This window comes from Oryctolagus cuniculus, chromosome 6 (genome assembly GCF_051225735.1).
Source record: "Oryctolagus cuniculus isolate XC-2025 breed Fujian yellow rabbit chromosome 6, ASM5122573v1, whole genome shotgun sequence".
Taxonomy (NCBI): Eukaryota; Metazoa; Chordata; class Mammalia; order Lagomorpha; family Leporidae; genus Oryctolagus; species Oryctolagus cuniculus.
Window position 1 is genome coordinate 79416131 of NC_142872.1, and position 25127 is coordinate 79441257.

At 39.4% G+C, this 25127-nt stretch overlaps 1 protein-coding gene across 4 annotated transcripts in view; it reads right to left on the reverse strand.

Annotated features, from left to right (window-relative positions):
• TCEA1 (transcription elongation factor A1) overlaps positions 1-25127 on the reverse strand; it is a 62617-nt gene that overhangs the window by 5243 nt on the left and 32247 nt on the right. For 3 of the 4 annotated variants that reach the window (XM_008255530.5, XM_089335232.1, XM_089335233.1), the window contains 5 exons: positions 15393-15480; positions 10842-10987; positions 9696-9752; positions 8569-8723; positions 5659-5805 (listed from right to left, as the gene is read on the reverse strand). In XM_008255530.5, the coding sequence (XP_008253752.1) occupies positions 5659-5805; positions 8569-8723; positions 9696-9752; positions 10842-10987; positions 15393-15480 (593 nt within the window). The remainder of the gene's footprint in view (positions 1-5658; positions 5806-8568; positions 8724-9695; positions 9753-10841; positions 10988-15392; positions 15481-25127) is intronic. The other variant, XM_089335231.1, reaches the window with a different exon arrangement.

Genomic DNA, 25127 nt, shown 5'->3' on the forward strand with positions numbered 1-25127 from the left:
GTAAGTAAAAAGAGCTGTACAGAAAGTTTGTACAGTTTTAGTTTTAACTACAGTTAGGAAAAAAATTAGAAAATGTCTTAGACAATGAAGTAGTGATAATTATTCTCTCTGTATGGCAAACTAATTGATGATTTAAAATTTCTTGGGGCTGACACTATGGCAAAGTGGGGTGGGCTGCTGCCTGCAATGCCAGCATCCCATACAGGTGCCTGTTTGTGTCCCAGCTGCTCCACTTATGATCCAGCTCCCTGCTGGTGGCCTGGGAAAGCAGGGGAAGATGGCCCAGATGCTTGGGCCCTTGCCATCCACATCAGAGACTCAGAAGAAGCCACTGGTTTGAGCCTGGCCCAGCGCTAGCTGTTGTGACCATCTGGGGAGTGAACCAGCAGATAGAGGATCTCCCTGTCTCAACCTCTCTCTCTGCAGCTCTGCCTTTCAAATAAATATGTTAGTATTTTTTAAACTTCTTATTACTTCTCTATATTTTCAAATTCCCTCTAAGTGGATATTATTAAATTGCTCTAAAAAAAAAAAAAAAAAAAAAAACTTGACCATCTGATGCAGAATTCTACTACTGGGCAGATAAACAAAAGAAATGAAGTAGTCTCAAAGAGGTGTATGTATTCACAAGTTCACAGCAGCATTATTTATAGTAGCCAAAAGGTGGAAGCAATGCTAGTGTTCATCAATGAATAAACAAAATGTGGTGTGTACATACAGCAGAATACCGTTTGGCCCAAAAAAGGAAGAAAATTCTGACCATGCTGTAACATGGATGAACCCTGAGGACGTTACAGTTAGTCAAATAAGCCAGTTAAAAAAGAAAAACACTGCAAAATTTCACTTACAGGAAGAGACAGAGAATAGTCAAATTCATAAGAGACAGAAAGTACAAAAGTGGTGCCATGGTCATCAGTTCTGCAAGAGGAAAGGTTCTGGAGACTGGATTCATAGCACTGTGTATCATCTATTATTCAACTTACACTTAAAATTTAAGACAGTAATTTTTAGATTATGCATATCTTACTATAACCAAAAATTTTCTTAAAAATTAAAAAGATGGGTGGTTATTTGGCACAGAGGTTAAGTCATTGCTTCAGATGCCTGCATCCCATATTGGAATGTGTGGGTTCAAATCTCAACTCTGCTTTCCAGTCCAGCTTCTTCCTTATGTGCACAAGTGATGGCTCAATGTACAATTTGGGACATGCTCAAGCTGACTTGCCCCAAATGGTAGAGTTAGAAACATACCAGGGGACTCCAATTCAATCCCATCAAAGTGGCATGTACCAATGCCATCTCACTAGTCCAAGTGATCAATTTCAGTTCACAATTGAGCATAATGAAAGGACTAAGAGTCAAAGGGAGCACATAAACAAGTCTAGTACCTGCTAACACTAACCGATAGAATAAATAAAGGGGAGAGTGATCCAACATGGGAAGCGAGATACTCAGCAGACTCATAGAATGGCAGATGTCCTAAACAGCACTCTGGCCTCAGAATCAGCCCTTAAGGCATGCCAATCTGGCTGAAAAGCCCATGAGAGTATTTCAGGCATGGAAAGCCAAGACACTCTGGCAAAAAAAAAAAAAAAAAAAAGAAAAGAAAAAGAAAAAGAAAAGAAAGATCTCTGTGAGTGAGATCCCAGTGGAAAGAACAGGTCTTCAAAGGAGGAGGTACCTTTCTCTGAAGGGAGGAGAGAACCTCCACTTTGACTATGACCTTGTCTAAACAAGATAAGAGTCGGAGAACTCAAGGGGCTTCCATAGCCTTGGAAACTCATGACTGGAGCATAGGGAGATTACTGATGCCATGAACAAGAGTGTCAATTTGTTAAGTCAACAACAGGAGTCACTGTGCACTTACTCCTCATGTAGGATCTCTGTCCTTAATGTGCTGTACATTGAGATTTAATGCTATAACGAGTACTCAAACAGTATATTTCACTTTGTGTTTCTATGGGGGTGCAAACTGTTGAAATCTTTACTTAATGTATGCTAAACTGATCTGTTAAAAAAAAAAAAAAGAAAGGAATTATCAATTCCCAACTTGACTCTCACTGGGATTAAACATGACAATAGGTCTGATCTGATTTCATCATCATTTAAAAAATCATCAATTATTTTTCACTTTATGCTTCTGTGTGGGAGCAAACTGTTGAAATCTTTACTTAATGTATGCTAAACTGATCTTCTGTAGATAAAGAGAATCAAAAATGAATCTTGATGTTAATCGAAGGGAGAGGGAGTGGGAAAGGGGAGGGTTGCGGGTGGGAGGGACGTTATGGGGGGGAAGCCATTGTAATCCATAAGCTGTACTTTGGAAATTTATATTCATTAAATAAAAGTTAAAGAAAAAAAAAGTGATGGCTCAAGTAGTTTGGTCTCTACCAGCCATGTGGGAGACCTGGACTGAGTTTTTAGCTCCTGGATTAGGCCTGGCCCAGCACTGGCTGTTGCCACTGGGGGAGGAAACCAGTGGATGGGAGATCTATTTCTCCTTCTTTACATAGACACATACACACACACAGAGAGATTTTTAAAGCGTTTTATTGGAAATTAAGATAGAACTTGGGGAAAAGTTATATAATTTTTAAAAATCTGCATTAAAGATTTTTTATTTATTTGAAAGACAGAGAGAGAGAGAGAGAGAGAGAGAGAGAGAGAAAGAGAAAGAGAAAGAGAAAGAGAAAGAGAAAGAGAAAGAGAAAGAGAAAGAGAAAGAGAAAGAGAAAGAGAAAGAGAAAGAGAGGGAGGGAGGGAGGGGAATCTTCCATCCATTGGTTCACTCTCCTAATAGGCTACAATAGTTGGGTCTGGGACATGAAGAAGCCAGGAGCCAGGAATTTCACCTAGGTCGTCTGCATGAGTGGCAGGAATTCAAATACTTGAGTCATAATCTGCTTCTTTCAAGGCACAATAGCAGGAAGCTGAATCAGAAGTGAAGCAGCCAGGACTCAAACTGGCACTACAATATGGAATGTGGGCGCCCAAGTGGCAGCTTAACCCACTGCACCACGCCCTGTACAGATTTCTGAAGTTCTCCCCTGAAAAGAATTACTAGAACTAAAGGTCTCAAAGACAGAAAGATTCTTCTTATAAACTATACATTCCTGAAGAAGATGACAAAGAATTATTAAAGTTAAGTCATTTCTAATTATGGCAAAAAACCAAAATATTAACAATACTGCATTTTGAATAAGGTATATTTCAATTTAGTGTGAGATGATGAAATCTAGTTTAACATAATCTCAAATCGGAAGCTTCATGAGATTCATAAATTGGAAACATAACTCAAAGCAAACACCCAAAAGGAAGGTAAAGAAGCACTCTTTTCAAAATAGCCATATTCTGCTTACTTAAGGTCTTCAGACAAAAATTGCTTGAAAAGTCTTTCTGCTACGTTTTACATATACTTAATATTGATGTCTGGAGTCCCAGAAGTAGATATGAGGACTCTTTTGCTCTCTGTGAAAATTTTAAATCTTGTGGTAGGTATATAGTAACTTAGAATCACATTTAGTTCTTTTCACCTCTGTCATTTTCATATGAAGTTCATAAGTTTTCTATTTAAAGACAGTCTTTTTGGTCCTATAAAAATCATATTAACTGACTAGGTTCTTTCTGTTAACAGAAAAAAAATCTGACATTTATGTTTATCTTAGCTATTTATAATTCATTATGTAAACATACAACTACTTTGTTTTCAGAAAGTTTAACACTTAAAAAAAGATTTATTTATTTACTTACTTTAATGGCAGGGTAATAGGGAGAGAGGGAGAGCGGGAGGGAGGGAGGGAGAATGAATGAGTATCTTCCATCTACTGGTTCACTCTCCAAATGGCCAAAACAGCTGGGAATGGGCCAAGCAGAAGCCAGGAGCCAGGAACTCCATCTTGGTCTACCATATGGGTGGCAGGGGCCCAAGCACTTTGTCCATCTTGCACTGCTTTCCCAGGCATGTTAGCAGGGAGCTGGGATCAGAAGCAGAAAAGCCAGGACTCATGGGAACTCCAAAATGGGACGCCAGCATCATAAGTGGTGGCATCTGAGCTTCAACATAGGCCCCAAAAGGCTTAACCTTTAAATATCTTTCTATTTATACTTAATACTTTCCACCATGTAGCATTCTGGGGATAAAATTTTATTGCTGAGATTTTCCTACCTGACTAAACAAAGTAGAACAATTCAAACTCAGAATTTCCTGAGACTACTTTACTTATATGTTGACCTATTTAACTATCAGTAATAAAATGTCTACAAAATGAAATACTAAAATATCAGATCCACAATGGTGACTAAAAGAGATAAAGAGGTTTAGACTAGTTAAACTATATTTTAAAATGGAGATACATCCATAAAAAATTTTAAAAAGAGGCGGAAGCTCACATAATATTCTGCCACATGTGTTTAGAAAACAGGAAAACAGGGAACGCTGTGGCTCAGCAGGTTAACACCCTGGCCTGAAGCGCTGGCATCCCAAATGGGTGCCGGTTCTAATCCCAGCTATTCCTCTTCTGATCCAGCTCTCTGCTATGGCCTGGGAAAGCAGTAGAACATGGCCCAAGTGCTTGGGCCCCTGCACCCGTGTGGGAAACCCGGAAGAAGCTCCTGGTTCCTGGTTTCGGATCGGCACAGCTCTGACCGTTACGGCCAATTGGGGAGTGAAGATCTCTCTCTGCCTCTCCTCTCTCTGTGTAATTTCAAATAAACAAATCTTTAAAAAAAAAAAAAAAAAGAAAGAAACCATTTTTTGTATGTGCACACACAAAACATGTGGAAAGCTGTACAATGAACTAATAATGCTGCTTTACTTCCAGGAGGTGACATAAAGCGCTATAAGCAAAAGTTGGGAAGGGAATTTTCTGTTCATAATCTTTTGTGTCTTTTGAATTTTTAACCTTGAAAATGTAAAAATTCCCAAAAATAAGGAAAGGCTCCTTTCTACAATTTAAAGAATTTAGTGCTGTTAAAGTGCTTAATTTTCTAACAGTGAAAAAAAAAATTAATTCTCTATAGTTAAAGTTGTTCTTTAAGGGTAAAATACTGAGTTTAGTGAATTATAGATATAATAACTTAGCTGGCATGTGAAATTTAGATAGAGAAAAAAATAATTTCCCTTACACACGTACAACTAAAATAACAAACTATTGCAAAGGATTCTCTTCAGCTGTTGAAGAAATAAAGGATTTGTTATATCATACATGTAAAAATCATCAGTGAGTCATAGAAAGGAAAAAAAATATCTGGAAGCCAGTTAAGCCTAAAGTACCCACATTTCACATGACAGAAAGTGAAGAATTTTCTTTCAATTATATAGTTCCGCAAAATAAAAATGTATTGTACTCTGTTTACACAGCAACCAATAATCGAATGCTTACAAACTCTCAGAAAAGAACACGTCCATTTTATTACATCCTGTATTTTATAAATTTTATTTAATTGATATACCTTTCAAAGTAACTATTGCAATGAAAGTATAAAAATATCTATTTACTTTCAATTAACTGGAATCAGTATAACAAAGCATTCTTATGTCAAGAGATCATATCTCCTGTTGAAAAATATCCAACTACTGCTAAGTATCTTGGCTATGTGCTTTGAAACAGAAGCTGCAAGCATTCTTACTATGAAAATAAGTCTATAAAAATCTCAAACCTGAGTGTAGGTGCAATTCTTCTTTTTACATTTGCCACATGTGAACAAGTCAGTCTGCGTTCCACCTGTCTTGGCCATCTGATGTTCTCTGATGGCTTCTTTGGTCAAGTTTTTCCGCATTTCTTTGAGCTCATCACTAGCCATTTCCTATTAGGGAGGTGGCAATACCACTCAGTTACAGATACACATATATCCATATCCGAAGGCTTTTATTCACAATTAACATAATAGACCCAAAATCACTTTTCAAGTTTTCTATAAAATCGACATTTTTCCTCACAGAACATGTAAGAATCTGCGTCTTTTTAAAATTTCTTCAAATACTTACAAGTCTACATACGAAAACAGGAGTTAAATACTCTTCAAAGGCTGTGAACAATTTCAATCCACAGCAACAAGCACCTCTGGTACCCAGATTGTGGTCTCTAAATATCACTATGCCCTAAAGAGGAGTTAGGCAACTTTGAAGGAATATCTGATTCCAGTTTTTTTTTTTTTATTTTTTTTTTTTTTTATTTTTGACAGGCAGAGTGGACAGTGAGAGAGAGAGACAGAGAGAGAAAGGTCTTCCTTTGCCGTTGGTTCACCCTCCAATGGCCGCCGCTGCAGCCGGCGCACCGTGCTGATCTGATGGCAGGAGCCAGGATCCAGGTGCTTTTCCTGGTCTCCCATGGGGTGCAGGGCCCAAGCACCTGGGCCATCCTCCACTGCACTCCCTGGCCATAGCAGAGAGCTGGCCTGGAAGAGGGGCAACCGGGACAGAATCCGGCGCCCCAACCGGGACTAGAACCCGGTGTGCCGGCGCCGCAAGGTGGAGGATTAGCCTATTGAGCCACGGCGCCGGCCTGATTCCAGTTTTGAGGCAAGAACTGCACAGGACATGCCAGGTCATCACCTTGTACCAGAAAGCACAGAAGCTAGCAAGCCTATTGTGAATGAGCCAAACGGACACCAGAGCTCTTAACAGTCAAAGATAGGACACTTTCTTCAAACATCACAATAAATTACTAAAAAAGAAACAATCCCCAAAGGATAAATAAAAAGCCACAAGTCCATAATGATATTTAGAGAGAGTATACACATACAAAACCAAACAAAAGCCACCACTTGCATAAACTAGGGCACCAACTCCTCTTTCTGCTAACCGATTACTAAAGGGAAAGAATTCCACGTTCATTCTGCCTCTTCCATCTAAAACAACAGCTCAAGCTTATAAAACGGAAGCACTTCACTACCAAAAAAAATCAAGCTTATAAATGTGAAAGGAATGACAGAAGTGTAGATATCACTGAACACAAGTCCTACTAAAATAATCAATTCAGGCAAGGATCAGAGGATGAAACCACCAGAGGAAAGGCTGATGGAGAACCTTACAATGAAAGCCTCAGTCTGTCACAACCCAGGCCTACTGACAAATTTCAGCATGCTAACAGAGCAACAAGACATCTGTACATCCTGATGTGTTGCAACTGAAGTAAAAACCATCACGTAGGAAGTATTTATGCAGAGAATAAAAAAATGAATTTGAGGCCAGTGCTGCGGCTCACTAGGCTAATCCTTTGCCTTGCGGCACCGGGACACCGGGTTCTAGTACCGGTTGGGGCGCCGGATTCTGTCCCGGTTGCCCCTCTTCCAGGCCAGCTCTCTGCTGTGGCCCGGGAGTGCAGTGGAGGATGGCCCAAGTGCTTGGGCCCTGCAGCCCATGGGAGACCAGGAAAAGCACCTGGCTCCTGGCTTCGGATCAGCGCGGTGAGCCGGCCGCAGCAGACATTGGAGGGTGAACCAACGGCAAAAAGGAAGACCTTTCTCTCTTTCTCACTGTCCACTCTGCCTGTCAAAAATTAAAAAAAAATAAATTAAAAAAAAATGAATTTGAATGTAATCATGCCTATATAACTAGAGTCAAGCTTATAGAAAAGATAGGGAATTAAAAATTAAATATAATGAGGAAGAAAAATATAAATGAATTTGTTCAACAGATCGAGGTCATGAAGGAAAAAAATCAGGAGTGAGATGGGTCATGAGGTCATGAGGGGTAAAAGAAATTTCATATTTTTTAAAAATTCAAAAACCTTAAAAAACAGAACTAAAAGTAACATGCAGACTTTAGATCCTGATACAAAGTAAATGTACAATTAGGAAAATATGAGTTTCAATTACATGTTAGGTAATACTAGGAATACTTTATTAGATGTGGTGGTAATGACAATGTATTTAAGAAAGATATAACGTTTGGGATTTGCATGAACATAACAAGAGAAAAGAAGAAAAAAATAGATGAAAGGATGATAATTTGTCAAAATTTTTCAGTTTGGTTGATAGATATATGTGGTCTCATGACACTATGATTCCCTACTTTGTGAAAATTTTGAATTACCTTAATGAGGCTTCCAAAAAGTGAATTCTAAAGATGTATCAATTTCTATTAGATGTATAGAAAGATAGACTCACTCTCTTGGATGCTTAATGAAATACTAAGATTACAGATACCCTATAGCCACTGCTTATGAATAGTGACGTGTCAAATGTCTATGAATTTTTTTCCCATCATTCTCTACATAAATTCAGTGAATTATCAGTAAGATGTGACCAATTTTATAGTGTTTAACCATGAAAATGACTTAGAAGTTATAGGGTCTGTCTGCAATGAGATTCAACTCTTTGTTTCTACATGAATTCAAAGGTAAAACACATTTTTAGACAATAATTTAATGCAATCACCCAAAGAACATCTTAACGGCTGTAGAAGGGATATAAGTATTGATAACCAGATTCAATAATCCTAAGTACTTGTCTAACACTGCTAATAGCAATTTATTATATATGTAGTATTTACATAGTACTTTAAATAGACCTGACACTGACATAATAGGATCACAATTATGGAAATTTTATATGAAGCACACTCACCTCTGCCGTCATTCTAGCAAATAAATCAGGAGGAATATTCCCACACAATACATTTTTCCTTAAATTTGGATTTTTTGCATCTTTAAGATTTGATATCCTACTTCGTACTCTATTTTTGTATTTCATGTCTGTATTCCTTATTTCTTGGTATATAGGTACTAGGCTATTAAGGAAAAAATTAAATTATAAAATCAAGATCTTTTTTTGTAACAAAATAAGAATTCCTGAAATTTCTATGCAATCCACAAAAATCATTTCCATCTTAGATTAAATTACAAACAAGTCATGGTTTTTGTCTGATTCCTTGATTAGTAATTGGCAAGTAATAGTAATAGCACTTTTACACTATGAAGGAGTAATGGTTTTTTCTTAATGAGTAATGCCAGAAACAGGCAAACCAACCAGGTTTTCAAAAAGTATAGGAACTTAAACTTACACAGCTTTAGCTAACTCAAATGTGAATTCTACAAAGGATAATAAGGCTCAAAGACCACAGAGTTCCTTGGGATCTCCTGAGAAGACACTATTCACTGTGGCCTTTAAGGTTAATCTCCTCCTCCAGCTCAGTAAGAAGCTAGTTTAGCAGGTTCTTCTACACAGAACTTAGGCCACAGCAGAGACTGAGTTCTAGAGAAGCTCCCTTCCCAACAGGGCTGTCTCCTCATGAAGGACAGCACCAGTCACACTGTCACCTGGATGCTTCCTTGCTCCTGGACTCCCATGAAAGACTATCTCCCGGAGCCCTTTCCATGGGGCCCCACCATGAACACACTGCTCTCTGGTATATGAGCTCTGTCAGTTGTGTATGCTCTGCTGAGGTGGCCCAATACAAGAAAGTCATACCTGTGTGTGTGCTTTCTATGCCCTTTTAGACAATTTAAAATAAGACATGACGTTCTCAATTTGCAAGGCAGAAAAATAAAATTAACATTGATGCTGTGTGCTTTTAAAGGACAGGAAAAATAAAAGAAATAAAATGATCTGGATGCCCTTCTTCTTTCCAATCAAAACAATGCAATCAACATAGAAACTGAAGAGTAAACCTTTGAATTCTATACCACAAGAAAAAACTACAGCTAACCTACTAGGTTACTTAAGACAATTATGAATATATACAGAAAGGATATCTTCCTCAATTTGAGATCCCAATTCTTCCTCATCAGCTCCAATGGCAACGTAGTCATCTAAAAATAGACATAAAAAATCATCAAGCTATTGTAACATTAAAAAAAATTCCAATAAAGGAATTAAACTGCATTCCTATTTCTTCAACCCCATTTGCCTTATACAAAAAATTCTTTTAGTTCAGTTTCATTTAAATCTGGTCTCTTAGTACCCACTAAACTCTTCCTCTGAGATTCACCTAATATCCACAGTGCTCCCGCATTGATGATTCCTTATCCCTCAGGAGTGGGGAAGTAATTGATCTAGCAGGCAATTCCTCATTTCACAATTCCATAAATTCTGGTTGCTCCAGCAGAGTAGAGAAAGTTATAGAAAGAACTGTCTTGTCTCCTGTGACTCAGGCTTCAATGCAAAGAAACCATTCATTTCATCTGCCAATCACATTTATGGACACACTCAGAAGAATCCTATATGAATATTCAAAAGGATAGAACGAAATAGAAACTAGGGAGAAAGCAGAAAAAAAAAAAAGACACTAAAGGAATCAAAGCAGAAAAGGCAGAGTAAGGAGAAAAACAGGTTAGATGAGCTATGGTTCAGAACAACAGAAAAGAAAAAGGATATGGATTTGGATAAGCTGATAAACATTCCTGTATATGAAATGCTAAAAAACAAACTTTTACTTGCTAAAACTGGGTACCATGAAATTAAGTTCCTACATATAAATTTAGATCTCTTTTCCACTTTAATAGAGTAGAAAATGAAACTATGAATATAAAATTTATATACAAATACACATGCATATATGACTTGCCAATTCAGTATTATTAACTCATAATCTGAGGGCAGAGTAATTAGTTTGCAGAAAAATGCAAGGAAATGAAAGATTTGTAGACAAAAAGTTTATATTACTATTAATTTAGGAAAACAGCCATATATTAAATGCAATCTATTTCTCACATTACTCAGAAATGAGCAGATGCCCAGTGTGCTTTCTCCTCCTTGCTTCAGGGACCCCTATTAGCAACAAACTACTTCCTGAGTAAAGCAGATGTGGTCAACTCTCAATGCGATGATGCAACATGAGGTGGTGATGGTAGTGGTAGTGATCAAAAGGCTAAGAAATAAAAAATGTAAACTAAACTTACCTCCTGTTCGGAGAGCAGCAGCCAGCATCTCCCTACACTTTAACCGCACAGAATCAGAAGTGCTTGGTGCCCGAGGAAAAGATGAAACGTAAGTATCTCGAGCATTTGTCTCATCCTTTCTGTTGCTCACGTTGCCACTGGAGCTACTAATACACACATGTGCACACAAATACCAAAGAGAAAGCAAGGAAAATGCTTTTAATGTAACATTACCACCATTCTCAAAATGAAAAATATTTTGGCCTAGATAATGACAGTATTTCAATGACTTTCATGAGACAAAAATTTTTGTATGCAAAATTAAAGTTAAAATTTTTAAATTTAGTAAAGAGTTAAGTCTCATGTCTTTGTAATTACTGCACCCTGATTCTTCTTTTAAAAGTAAAGCAATATTTTGAGTGAAGAAAATATACGTTCAGTAAATGCAAAGTACAGATCTTGGTTTCAGGACAAGAGTGAATGGATGAGACCAGAGAATATGGCAGCTTTCAACTGAAAGAGGCAGGGAAAAAACATTTTAAAAACCTTGTTCCAAAGAGACACTCTCTTCAGAATAAAAGCCATGTGCACTGAGAAATGAGTTGTGGGAATATGAAATTAAAAAGTTTAAATTTCTCCTCAGTAATATCAACTGAATCTGGATGTCAGGACAGTTTATTAACTTTCCAGTCAACCCAATCATTTCAATTGCTTCTGATTAACTTTTTATATTAGGTTTTCAATAAAATAAGTTCTTTCCAAAATATTCTTCTGTTTTCAATTACATTTTACCAAATTAAAAACATTTGCCAGGGGCCGGCGCTGTGGTGCAGTGGGTTAACGCCCTGGCCTGAAGCTACGGTTCGAGTCCCGGCTGCTCGACTTCTGCACCCATGTGGGAGACCGGGAAGAAGCTCCTGGCTTCGGATCGGCACAGCTCCAGCCGTTGCAGCCATCTGGGGAGTGAACCATCGGATTGAAGGCCTATCTCTGTCTGTCTGTCTCTCTCTCTCTGTAACTCTTTCAAATAAATAAATCTTAAAACAAAAACAAACAAACAAAAAAAAATGCATTTGCCATAAGCATTCTCAAAACTAGATTAAATCATCCTCTCTCCAAAGATCTGATTTGCTATAATGCTGCCATCTCCTAAAATACAATTACTGTTAAGCTTTAGGAACACGTCACTGTGAGTAAGACAGTCACCTAAACCTTCTAGCTTTAGTCAGTTCCCTCCTAAAGCTTTCTCTGATACACCCAAAGTACTGGCTGCATATAGGTTTGTACATGATGACTTCTCATACATTCTCCCAAGTAGACTATTTCGTCAGAGTACAAACTAGGATTTACTCCTCTTTGTAATTCACTATGTAGCACAGTGCCAGCATAGTGCCTGTCAACAAACCAATGTTAAAAAATTTGAAAACCACATAATAAATACTTTAAGTACTTCTGCTTCTCTGTGCTTGTAGCCAAATGCCTAGCCCAACCACTAGAAACTGCTTGGGCAGACTGATGGAGCCTCTTCCTCACTAATTTTACTATTGTGGGCCCCACTCTTATATTCTGGTGCCTCTTTTTAAGCATTTAAGCATGTAACTTTCTCAAATTTTTGCACTCAAAATGTAGAACCTTGATCAGTTACAAGTCACTTAGACTGAACCTCTTACCTTCCTTTAGATTAAACCCCTGACTTGTTTCTCCAGTCTTCTTTATTTCCTTAAGTGTGCATTTGTATATGTGTAGGCAGATACCAATCACTTTATCAGTTTTCATACATGCTAATTCTATGCTTTTGAGGATAGGCTCTGTGTCTAAACTTAAGTATACAAAACTATAAAAAACATTTGTACTTTTATATGTTTAAGGAATTAAATCAATAACTCTGAATGTAACACAACTGAAGTATGTTTAAAAATCCTAAGTTACAGTCTGTACTTTTCAAAAATATCAAGGTCAGGGCCAGTGCTGTGGCATAGAAGGTTAAGGCTCTGCCTGGAGCACTGGTATCCCATATGGGTAAAGTTTGAATCCTGGCTGCTCCACTTCTGATCCAGCTCCCTGCTAATGGCCTGGGAAGGCAGCAGAAGATGGTCCAAGTGCTTGGGCCCCGGTACCCATGTGGGAGATCTGGAAGAAACTCCCAGCTCCTGGCTTCAGATCTGCCTAGCTCAGGCCATTGTGGCCATTTCGGGAGTGGACCAGCAAATGAAAGACCTCTTTGTCTCTCCCTTTCTCTGTAACTCTGCCTCTGAAATAAAAAGTAAATCTTTAAAAAACAAAATAAAAACAAAAATTAACTGAAAAGTGATCTCTATTAAATATAAAAGTGGGAATAAGAGAGGGAGGAGATGTACAGTTTGGGACATGCTCAATCGGACTTGCCCCAAATGGCAGAGTTAGAAACGTGCCAGGGGATTCCAATACAATCCCATCAAGGTGGCATGTACCAATGCCATCTCACTAGTCCAAGTCATCAATTTCAGTTCACAATTGATCATAATGATAGGTTTAAGAGTCAAAGAGATCACATAAACAAGACTAGTGTCTGATTATACTATCTGATAGAATGAAGGAGAAAACGATCCAACATGGGAAGAGGGATAGACAGCAGATTCATAGAATGGCAGATGTCCTAAACAGCACTCTGGCCTCAGAATTAGCCCTTAAGGCATTTGGATCTGGCTGAAGAGCCCATGAGAGTATTTTAGGCATGGAAAACCAAGACACTCTGGAAAAAAAAACAAAACAAAACAAAACAAAACAAAACAACTAAATGAAAGATCTCTGTGAGTGAGATTCCAGTAGAAAGAACGGGCCATCAAAGAAGGAGGTACCTTTCTCTGAAGGGATGAGAGAACTTCCACTTTGACTATGACCTCATTTAAATAAGATCAGAGTTGAACATGCTTCCATAGCCTTGGCAACTCATGACAAGAGACTAGGGTGATTACTGACGTCATAAACAAGAGTGTCAAATTGTTAAGTCAACAACAGGAGTCACTGTGCACTTACTCCTCCTCTTGTAGGATCTCTGTCTTTAATGTGTTGTACAATGTGAATTAATGTAATAACTAGTACTCAGTGGGGGTGCAAACTGTTGAAATCTTTACTTAATTTATACTAAATTGATCTTCTGTATATAAAGATAATTGAAAATGAATCTTGATGCGAATGGAATGGGAAAGGGAGCGGGAGATGGGAGGGGTGCAGGTGGGAGGGAAGTTATGGGGGGGGGGGGGGAAGCCATTATAATCCATAAGCTGTATTCTGGAAATTTATATTAAATAAAAGTTAAAAAAAAATATCAAGGTCATGAAAGATAACAATAGATTGACGAACTACTCCAGATTAATATACAAGTTCTTAGAAAATACACTGATGTATTTAGGGACATACAAGGCATAATGTCTTTTTGTATCATTAATGCAATATTATGAAAGTCAAATTATTTCAAAATAAAGAGAAAAAAACTCCATAGGCCAGCACCACGGCTCAGTAGGCTAATCCTCTGCCTGCGCGCTGGAACTCCAGGTTCTAGTCCTGGTTGCTCCTCTTCCATTCCAGCTCTCTGCTGTGGCCCCGGGAAGGCAGTGGAGGATGGCCCAGGTGCTTGGGCCCTGCACCCACATGGGAGACTAGGAGAAGTACCTGGCTCCTGGCTTTGGATCGGCACAGTGCGCCGGCCATGGCGGCCATTTGGAGGGTGAATGGAAGGAAGACCTTTCTCTCTCTCTCTCTCACTGTCTAACTATGCCTGTCCAAAAAAAAAAAAAAAAAAAAAAAACAAAAAACTGCATAAATTTTTTATTAAAAACTGCTATTTAACCCTACCATTTTTAATATCAAGTACAGTTAGTACTGATACAAAGTTATTTCAAAAAGTTTTAGACAACAGAACTAAGTTTATTTTGATGCAAAAAAATTGAAATCCATGCATAGTTTTTTCATAAACTTTCTGAAGGCCACTTATAATCATTACTTATGTATATCCCCTATTCTGACAACACAAGGGACACTGCACAGTGCAAGATATGGGACAGAAAAGAGTAAATGCAAAGACTGCATAGAAGCTAAGGAACAATTTGAACCCTTCAATTCTGAGTTTCAGATTTTGAGTTATGATAAATAGCTAAATTTGTAAGGGGAAAGAAAGGATAAAAAGGAGAATGAAATCTAGGGCTGAAGTAAGTCTAAAGAAGAAATGTGATAAAGAGATGAAATAAGAGACAAAATAATTTTTACTCCTAGTCAGTACTTGGTTATTGATTCTTTTTTTTCTTTTTTCATTATTGATTCTATCAGTGATGATCCCAGCAATCCCAATTAAATTTTATTATGTATAATATAAATAATTTCTTCTTATTTATGCAGTATCTTCTACTTCTTTTATAAGTGTTCAGGATATCTTGTAAAAGAAAACAAAACCTTCGAATGATTGGCTACATACAATTACCAGATCCCTACAATTCCAAAACAGGAGGAGGTGTATAGATATGCCATAAAGCCACGCAGGAAGTGATGGAGCACTTAGAACTTTCAACAGACATGAATTTCCATAAAGTGAAATACCTTTCCTCTCTTGCCTCAGGGCTATTCTGTGATGTAATTGCAGGTTCTTTTTTCTTTTCTTCAGGGTCTTTTTCTGTTGATGGTCCATCTAAAAAATTTATGAAATCCCTAAGTTAGCACTGCTAAAAAAAGAGAAAACAACTGGAGTACTGAGTGTCAATAGGCTATTAATAACCCCTCCCCCAAAACTTAAAATTCTGTTTCCCACAAGAAAATGAAGTTTATATAGTAAGCTATTATTTTTTAGCACATGTACTTGGGTTTTTCACAATGCATGTTCAGCCAAACACTCCCAAATAAATTCTCTCATTTGGTGGGAACTACAAATTCATATGCCAATGAGAAAGAAAGTATAAAGAACAAAGAAAGGAAAGAATGCAGAAAAACATCAGCACCATCATTTAAACAAAGAAAGCACAAATCATATATAGCAATATTGTTTTAATAATTTTCATAAAGTCAAAAAATGTAAGGTGGCACCCAAAATGTAAACAAATGTTCTGAGACAATAAACCAAGAACATTTTCACAGAAAACACCTCAGGATTGGTAAGACCTACCCAGCACCTCCTCTGTCTTAACTTATCTGTAAAGTAATACAGAATACACAGTTTTAAGATTCGAAGAGGTAATAGACACTGTAAAATAATGTATTTAAAACAGGTTGAGTCAATGTAACACTTAGCACAGAATTTTAGAAAGATTCATTTTATTTAAATCAACCACAAATGCCCACAGAGGCTAGGTTGAGAAAATATTTGAGTGCACTGCAGAATCACCTCACTTAATATATTTTGCTCCTTATCTAAGTAAAACGGGCTATGTAAGTTAATTCTTCACATCTCTGGATAGGATACAGAAATCATTTATTCTAAAGGATATCCGGATCACCTATGGGACTTCTAAATGTATCCTCAAGCCAAGCTCCAATCCAGAGCCACTCAATCTGAATTTCTGACAGTGAGGTACAAGCATCATAGTTTTTTAAAGTTCCACAGATAGCTCTAATGTACTATCTAGATGAGAATCACTTATAGAAAATGGTCCAAAGACTGGTGCTGTAGCTTAGCAGGTAAAGCCATCACCTGCAACACTGGCATCCCATATGGGCACCAATTTGAGTCCTGGCTGCTCCATTTCTGATCCAGTTCCCTGCTAATGTGCCTGGTAAAACAGTGGAAGATGGCCCAAGTACTAGGGCCCCTACCATCCACATGGGATACCCAGATGAAACTCCTGGCTCCTAGCTTTGGTTGGCCCAGCCCCAGCAGTTATGGCCATCTGGGGAGGAGTAAACAGCAGATGCAAGATCTCCCCTACTCTCCTGCCCCTTGTGTTTGTTTGTGTGTGTGTGTGTGTGTGTGTGTGTGTGGCCTTCTATGTAACTCTGCCTTTCAAAGAAATAAATCTTTAAAAAAAATAAATAAATAAAATAAACTGTCCTTAAAAAAAGGTCCAAATCACAACTGTCGAGTGACCTGTAAGCCCTCTATAACATGTACACACCAATTACTAACTGTGTTGCACCCTGTTATTCTATAATTCACCTTGAATATCTCAAAGATGAAAAGTGCTATCATACTGTGAGGCAGAAAACAGAGATTAATAATGACATGATAAGGGTAACAGGGATTTACTTAAAGGGAGAAGGTCTTGGGGCCGGAGCTGTGGCATGGCGGGTGAAGCAGCTGTCTGCAGTGCCGGCATCCCATATGGGCACCGATTCAAGACCCAGATGCTCTACTTCCAAATCAGCTCTCTGCTGTGGCCTAGGAAAGCAGCAGAAGATGGCCAAGGCGTTGGACCCCTGCACCTGTGTGGGAGACCCAGAAAGGAACCCCTGGCTCCTGGTTTCAGATCGGCACAGCTCTGGCTATTACAGCCAATTGGGGAGTGAATCAACAGATGGAAGACCTCTCTCTCTCTCTCTCTGCATTTCTTTCTCTTTGTGTACTCTCACTTTCAAATAAATAAATAAATTTTTTAAAAAAAATAAAGGGAGAAGGTGATGAAATAAGATCAAGCAAGGATACGGAAATAAAAGTGATCTCCCACACAGCTCTGACACAGTCTACCTGATACAGAGCTGTAAGCAACCAACAACAGTCAGCAAGGAAGTGCTCCAACTCTGAACACAAACTGCCTACAATCTGATCCCAACTCAGCCATTCACCAATGATTCAACTGTGTGCAACATATACTTCAGATGCTTCATCATAAAATAGGATCGTAATAGCACCTATCATACTGGGTTGGTGTGAGGACTAAATCAAATAATATAGGTCAATGATTAGCATGGTTCAAGCACTCAAAAATGTGCTGCCCAGCAGCAGCAGCAACAGTCAACCTTCTAGAAATATAGCTAATCATCTAAAGGCACTGGGCTAGAAAGAAGTTCATCAAGACATTATTTCTAACAGCCATAAAGTTAAAAACAACAAATCCAACAATAGCCAGGTGAGATTAGATTATGGCATAGTTGGGGCCGGCACTGTGGCACAGTGGGTTAATGCCCTGGCCTGAAGCACTGGCATCCCATATGGGCGCTGGTTCTAGTCCCAGCTGTTCCTCTTCTGATCCAGCTCTCTGCTATTGCCTGGGAAAGCAGTAGAACATGGCTCAAGTCCTTGGGCCACTGCACCGCTTGGGAGACTTGGAAGAAGCTCCTGGCTCCTGGCTTCGGATCAGTGCAGCTGAGGAGTGAACCACTGGGTGGAAGACCTCTCTCTCTCACTCACTCACTCTCTCTCTCTGCTTCTTTTCGCTCTGTGTAACTCTAACTTTCAAATAAATAAATCTTTAGAAAAGTTATGGCATAGTCACTGGATGGATTATCCTGAAGCGAGTAAAAATGACAGTTATGATAGAATACAAACTATTTTCATAAAAAAGGACAATTAACTATACTTGCAGCATAAGTAAAATTATAGCTGAAGTAAAAAAAAAAAAACACGAGAAATTCCAATAAGATATTAACTTATCATTGTATTCAGAGACAGACACAAGGATGATTTTCCCCTCCAATTCTCTAAAATCCATTTAATAAACATTTAAAAATTTCAACAAAGTTTTTATAAAACTTAGAACTGAAATTAGATGCTTCTAAGAAATACAAAAAGCAAATAAAACTTCTGTAAGTCTAAGACTGAACAGAACCACAATGTCCACTCTTTCCTCCCACAAAAGTAAATCATCTTTCTAGAAATAAAAATATGTGGTTATGTATACGGGGGCTGGTGCTGTGCCACAGCAGGTAAAGTGGCTGCCTGCAGTGCTGGCATCCCATATGGGTACCAGTTCGAGTCCCAGCTGTTCCACTTCCAATCCAGCTCTCTGCTATGGCCTGGGAAAGCTGCAGAAGATGGCCCGAGTGCTTGGGCCCCTGCACCCGTGTAAGAGACCTAGAAAAGTTCCTAGCTCCTAGTTTCGGATGGGTCTTGTTCCGGCTGTTGCAGCCATTTGGAGAGTACACCAGCAGTGTAAGACCTCTCTGCCTCTGCTTCTAACTCTGCCTTTCAAATAAATAAATAAATCATTAAAAAATGTGGGCCGGAGCCGCAGCTCACCAGGCTAATCCTCTGCCTGCAGCACCAGCACCCCAGGTTCTAGTCCCGGCTGGGGCACTGGATTCCGTCCTGGTTGCTCCTCTTCCAGTCCAGCTCTCTGCTGTGGCCCAGGAGTGCAGTGGAGGATGGCCCAGGTCCTTGGGCCCTGCACCCGCATGGGAGACCAGGAGGAAGTACCTGGCTCCTGGCTCCAGATCGGCATAGCGTGCTGGCCGTAGCGGCCACTTGGGGAGTGAAACAATGGAAAAAAGGAAGACCTTTCTCTCTGTCTCTCTCTCTCTCACTGTCTAAACTCTGCCTGTCCAAAAAAAAAAAAAAAATTGTATATATAGTTCTCACTCAGTTTGTTTTTTTTTTTTGTTTTGTTTTTTGTTTTGTTTTGTTTTTTTTTTGACAGGCAGAGTGGACAGTGAGAGAGAGAGACAGAGAGAAAGGTCTTCCTTTGCCGTTGGTTCACCCTCCAATGGCCACCGCGGCCGGCGCGCTGCGGCCGGCGCACCGCGCTGATCCGATGGCAGGAGCCAGGAGCCAGGTGCTTTTCCTGGTCTCCCATGGGGTGCAGGGCCCAAGCACCTGGGCCATCCTCCACTGCACTCCCGGGCCACAGCAGAGGGCTGGCCTGGAAGAGGGGCAACCGGGACAGAATCCGGCACCCCGACCGGGACTAGAACCCGGTGTGCCGGCGCCGCTAGGCGGAGGATTAGCCTAGTGAGCCGCGGCGCCGGCCTCACTCAGTTTTCTATATGATTGGTTTTAATTACTTTTAAAAATGCAATTACATTTAAAATTTAAACTATAAGCCTAGAGTTTTGGTTTGTCATTACAGACCAGACTTAAAATTAATTCTGAAACTATTTCAAATCTGCACAAATATAATAAGAGTAGTACAAAGGGTTGGCACTGTGGCTCAACAGGTTAAGTAGCTGTTTATAAGGGCTAACATCCCATACCACAGTGCCAATTCAGGTCTCAGCTGCTCTGCTTCAGAACCAGCCTCCTACTAATACATCTCGGAAGCAACGGATGATGGTTCTAATACTTGGGCCCCAGCCACCCAGAGCTCCTGGTTACTGCCTTTAGTCTGCCCCAGACCTGGTCATTTCAGCTCTTTAGGGGTTGAATTAGCAGATGGGAAACATCTACCTCCCTGTTTCCCTCCTTTCCTCCTTCTCTCCCTTTCTCTGAAGTTCTGCCTTTCAGATAAATAAATAGAAATATTTTTAAAAGGTTGCATTTTTTTTTTAAAGTAAGAAGAACAGTACAAAGAACTTCCAAAGACCTTTTACTCAGATTCTGCCACTGTTAACATTGGCACATTTGCTTTCTATTCCTTTATTTCCTAAGAAGTAGACAAGATGTATATGCACACAAACAAATACTCACATGCACAGACATCTTTCTTTTGGATCATTTGAAAATACGAAACAAACATCATGCTGTTTTATCCCTAAATACTTTGCTGGGTATTTCCTAAGAATAAAGATATTTACTACAACCACAGAAAATAACAAGTAAGCTTAACAATGGTACAATATTAACTAGTCTAGCCGGTGCCGCGGCTCAATAGGCTAATCCTCTGCCTAGCGGCGCCGGCACACCAGGTTCTAGTACTGGTCAGGGCGCCGGATTCTGTCCCGGTTGCCCCCCTTCCAGGCCAGCTCTCTGCTGTGGCCCGGGAGTGCAGTGGAGGATGGCCCAAAGTCCTTGGGCCCTGCACCCCATGGGAGACCAGGAGAAGCACCTGGCTCCTGCCTTCAGATCAGCGCAGCGTGCTGGCCACGGTGGCCATTGGAGGGTGAACCAACGGCAAAAAGGAAGACCTTTCTCTCTGTCTCTCTCTCTCACTGTCCACTCTGCCTGTCAAAAAAAAACTAGTCTACAGACCAAGTGTTTCAACAACTATTTTTTTTTTCTGCCATAGCAAAACATTTTTTTCTGGTCCAGAATCTAGCACCATAATCATATGCTGTATTTTATTTTTAAGATTAGATTTTCTAAGTTTTACAGGCTTTATAATTTTAGTTCCTAGTTTTCAAGTTCTTGTAAATGGTTTTCTCATTTCCACTGCTGCCTCAAATTTTAAAATGTTCACTCTTTGTCTCTTCCATATAGTCAATAGCTTCTTAGAGACAGGCTGATACTAAGAATGAAGCACACAAGAGAGATGAGCCCAATATATCATCTGTGGTGTCAGATGTAACAAATTGATAAACCGAATGGGGACTGGGCATTCAGACTACTGGTTAAGATACTCACGTCCCACATCAGAGTACCTGGGTTCAATTCGTGGCTCTAGCTCCTAACTCAAGCTTCCCATCAATGCAGACCCTGTGAAGTGGAAGTGATGTTCCAGTCACTCATGTGGGAAATCTAGATTTTGTTCCCAGCCATTGGCTTTAAACCCAGGACACTGTGGGCATTTGGGTAGCAAATAAACATATGGAGCTTTCACTTTCTGTCTCTCAAATAAATAAAAAAATTTTAAATAAATAAAATCAGGAAAAAAAAAAAAAAAACTTCAGAGGGCATCTCAAAAGGACACAGGAGCCAGGCTGAAGAGGCATCCATTGGTAAAATCTGGGATAGTACATATACTAAATTAAATCTGATTAGCAATGGATTATAATCCATCATACAGAATAGAATCTGTAAGTCTATACGTAGTAGAAAAACAGCTGGAGATAAAAGGATTCCTTCTTAATAGTGAAATGATTTATAAATATTGAGGTGGAAGAGTTAGAAAAATTACAACTGGGGTAGGTGTTTGGCCTAGCATTTAAGATGGCAGTTAAGATACCTACATCCCATATCAGAGTGCCTGGATTTGATAACTGGTACTAGCTCCAGCTCCTGACTCTAGCTGCCTGCTAATGCAGACTCTTGGTGGCAGTAATGGCTAAATGACTGAGTTCCTACAACCCATGTAGGAGATACAGATTAAGTTCCCAGATTCTAGCTTTGGCCTTAGATGGATTCCATTGCAGGCACTTGGGGAGTAAAACAGCAGATTTTCTGTTTCTCAAATAAATTAATTTAAAAATACCTATTTTAAAAGATCACTGAAAATAAAATGACAATTTTCAATACCATATAAATGGGTTTCAGCAAGAATCAAATTCAAAATTAGTAGAGAAAAGGAAGAACTGATAAAGTTAAAGACAGTTTTAAGATCTTAAAATGTCTCCTACCAAATAGCTAAAGTTACAAGAAGGAAAATAATTAACTACACAGTGTACACTTTGGTTAGGTGTGATACTTTAAGAAAATAAACACAAATAGTATTTAAATTGTGGGTATACAACCTGATATACTTATGAGAAAACAGCAGATAAACCCAAAATAAGGAACATGTCATGAAAAACAAATGGTGAAGGCCGGCGCCGTGGCTCAATAGGCTAATCCTCCACCTTGCGGCGCCGGCACACCGGGTTCTAGTCCGGGTCGGGGCGCCGGATTCTGTCCGGTTGCCCCTCTTCCAGGCCAGCCCTCTGCTATGGCCAGGGAGTGCAGTGGAGGATGGCCCAGGTGCTTGGGCCCTGCACCCCATGGGAGACCAGGAAAAGCACCTGGCTCCTGGCTCCTGCCATCGGATCAGCGCGGTGCGCCGGCTGCAGCGGCGGCCATTGGAGGGTGAACCAACGGCAAAGGAAGACCTTTCTCTCTGTCTCTCTCTCTCACTGTCCACTCTGCCTGTCAAAAATTAAAAAAAAAAAAAAAAAATGGTGAAAAGCAGCTCTATTGTTCAAAATGTCAATATCATAAAAGAGGAGAGCTTATGAATGATTCTAGGTGAGGAAACTAGACATGTGATCCTGAACTGGATCTTACTGTAAAGGAGGAAAAAGGAAGCTATAATGGACATAACTGGGACAATTAACAAAACTGGAATATGGACTGCAGTTCAAAGTACTGCACCAATGATAAATTTCCAAAGTTTTCTATACTATGGTTCCATGAGAAAATAATCCTGCTCTAAGGAAAAACACATATTAAAAGATAAAAGAGGGGCCAGCATTGTGGTGTACTGGGTTAAGCTGCCACCTATGATCTGGCATCCCATTTGGATGCCAATTCGAGTCCTGGCTTCTCTGCTTTCAATCCACCTCCCTGCTATTGTGCCTGGGAATGATGATTCTTGCACCCACATGGGAGACAAAAGGGTAAACTCTTGGCTCTTGGCTTCTGCCTGGCCCAGCCCCAGCTGTTCTGGCCATTTGGGGAGTGAACTAGCAGATCAAAGACCTTTTTCTGTCTCTTCCCCACCCCTCTCTGAACACTGCCTTTCAAATAAATAATCTTTTAAAAAAGATAAAAGAGGGACCAGTGCTGTGGCGTAGTTGGTAGAGCAGCACCTGCAGTGCTGGCATGCCATATGGGCACCAGTTCGCTCCACTTCCAATCCAGCTCTCTAAGGCCTGGGAAAGCAATAGAAGATGGTCCAAGCCCTTGGGCTCTTGCACCTGCATGGGAGACCCAGAAGAAGCTCCTGGCTTGGGATCAGCACAGCTATAGCAGTTGCGGCCAGTTGGGGAGTGAACCAGCAGGTGGAAGGCTTCTCTCTCTCTCTGCCTCTCCTTCTCTCTCTGTGTAACTCTTACAAATAAATAAGTAAATCTTTAAAGTATATATATATATATATATATGTATATATAAAAGAGAATTATATATTCAACTTACTCTTAAATAGTTAGAAAAAAATGGATGTGTATGAACATATAAAGAGACTATGATAAAATAATGGCAAATATTAAAAAGTAATGATGTAGAAAAGAATACATGTGAGGATTCACTATTCTTGCAAGTTTTTTGTTAAGTTAAATTTTCTCAAAAACTATTTCAAAAAGTATGTACAGGGTCAGTGCAAGTCCCAGCTGCTTCCATTTCGATCCAGCTCCCTGTTAATGTGCCAGGAAAAGCAGTGAAAGATAGTCTAAGTCCTTGGGATACTCGCACCCATGTGGGAAACCCAGATGAAATTCCTGGCTCCTGGCTTCAGCCTGGCCCAGCCCTAGTCAATGTAGTAATTTGGGGTGTAAACCAGTGGATGTAAGATCTTTCTCTCTTTGCCTCTCCCTTTCTCTCTGTAACTCTGCCTTTAAAATAACTAACTAAATCTTAAGAAAAAAAAAAAGTATGTACAACCAAAGACAAAGATAATTATCACAGAGACAACCAACAGAACAGGAGAAAAATACTTGCAAACTACTCATCCTACAAGGAATTGATATTCAGAATAGATAAGGTCCTCAAACAAGTCAACAGCAACAAAAAAAACAGAATAATCCTATTTAAAAAAACCAGGAAAATAATATGAATAGACATTTTCCAAAAGAGGATACAGAAATGGTCAACAAGCACATGAAAGATACTCAACATCACTAACCATCAGTAAAATGTAAATCAAAACCACAATCAGTAAGCCAGCATTCAGTTGAGTGTTTAAAAATAGCCATATCCCACAAGAGAGTGCCCGAGTTTGATTCTCGGTTCCAGCTTCCCCACAATGCAGACACTGGGAGGCAGTGGTGATAGAAGTGGCTTCCTGCCACTCAAGTGGGAGACCCAGATTGAGTTCCCAGCTCCTGGCATCTAACCTCAACTTTTTCAGATATTTGGGGAGTGAACCAGTGGATGGGAGTGCTCCATTTCTCTGCCTCTCAAATTTTTAAAAAAAACCCACATAATGAGGTATCATCCCATCTCATGAGAATGGCTATTATCAAAAGGGAAAAAAATGACAAACACTGACAAGGATGTGAAGAAAAGGGAATCTTTACAGACTGTTGATGGGAATGTAAATCAGTACAGTCGTTATGGAAAACAATATGTAGGTTCCTCAAAAAACTAGAAATATAACTACTATATGATCAAGCAAACCCACTTTTGGGTATAAATCCAAAGGAACTGACAATAGTATATAAAAGAAATATCTGTACTTGAGTGTTTATTGCAGCACTATTCATAATAGCCAAGATACGGAGACATAAGTGTGTATGCACGCTTTTTTTTTTTTTTTTTTTTTAGTATCCACCAACTTTCCCTGGGGGAAAAACTCTTCTTCATAAAGAATTTATCTAGTTATGTGTGTCAGAAGGCAAGAAAGCAAAATTTGACTGGTCTAAAAAGTGAAAACTAACCTGCCATCACCCCTCTTATGAGGCATGTACACC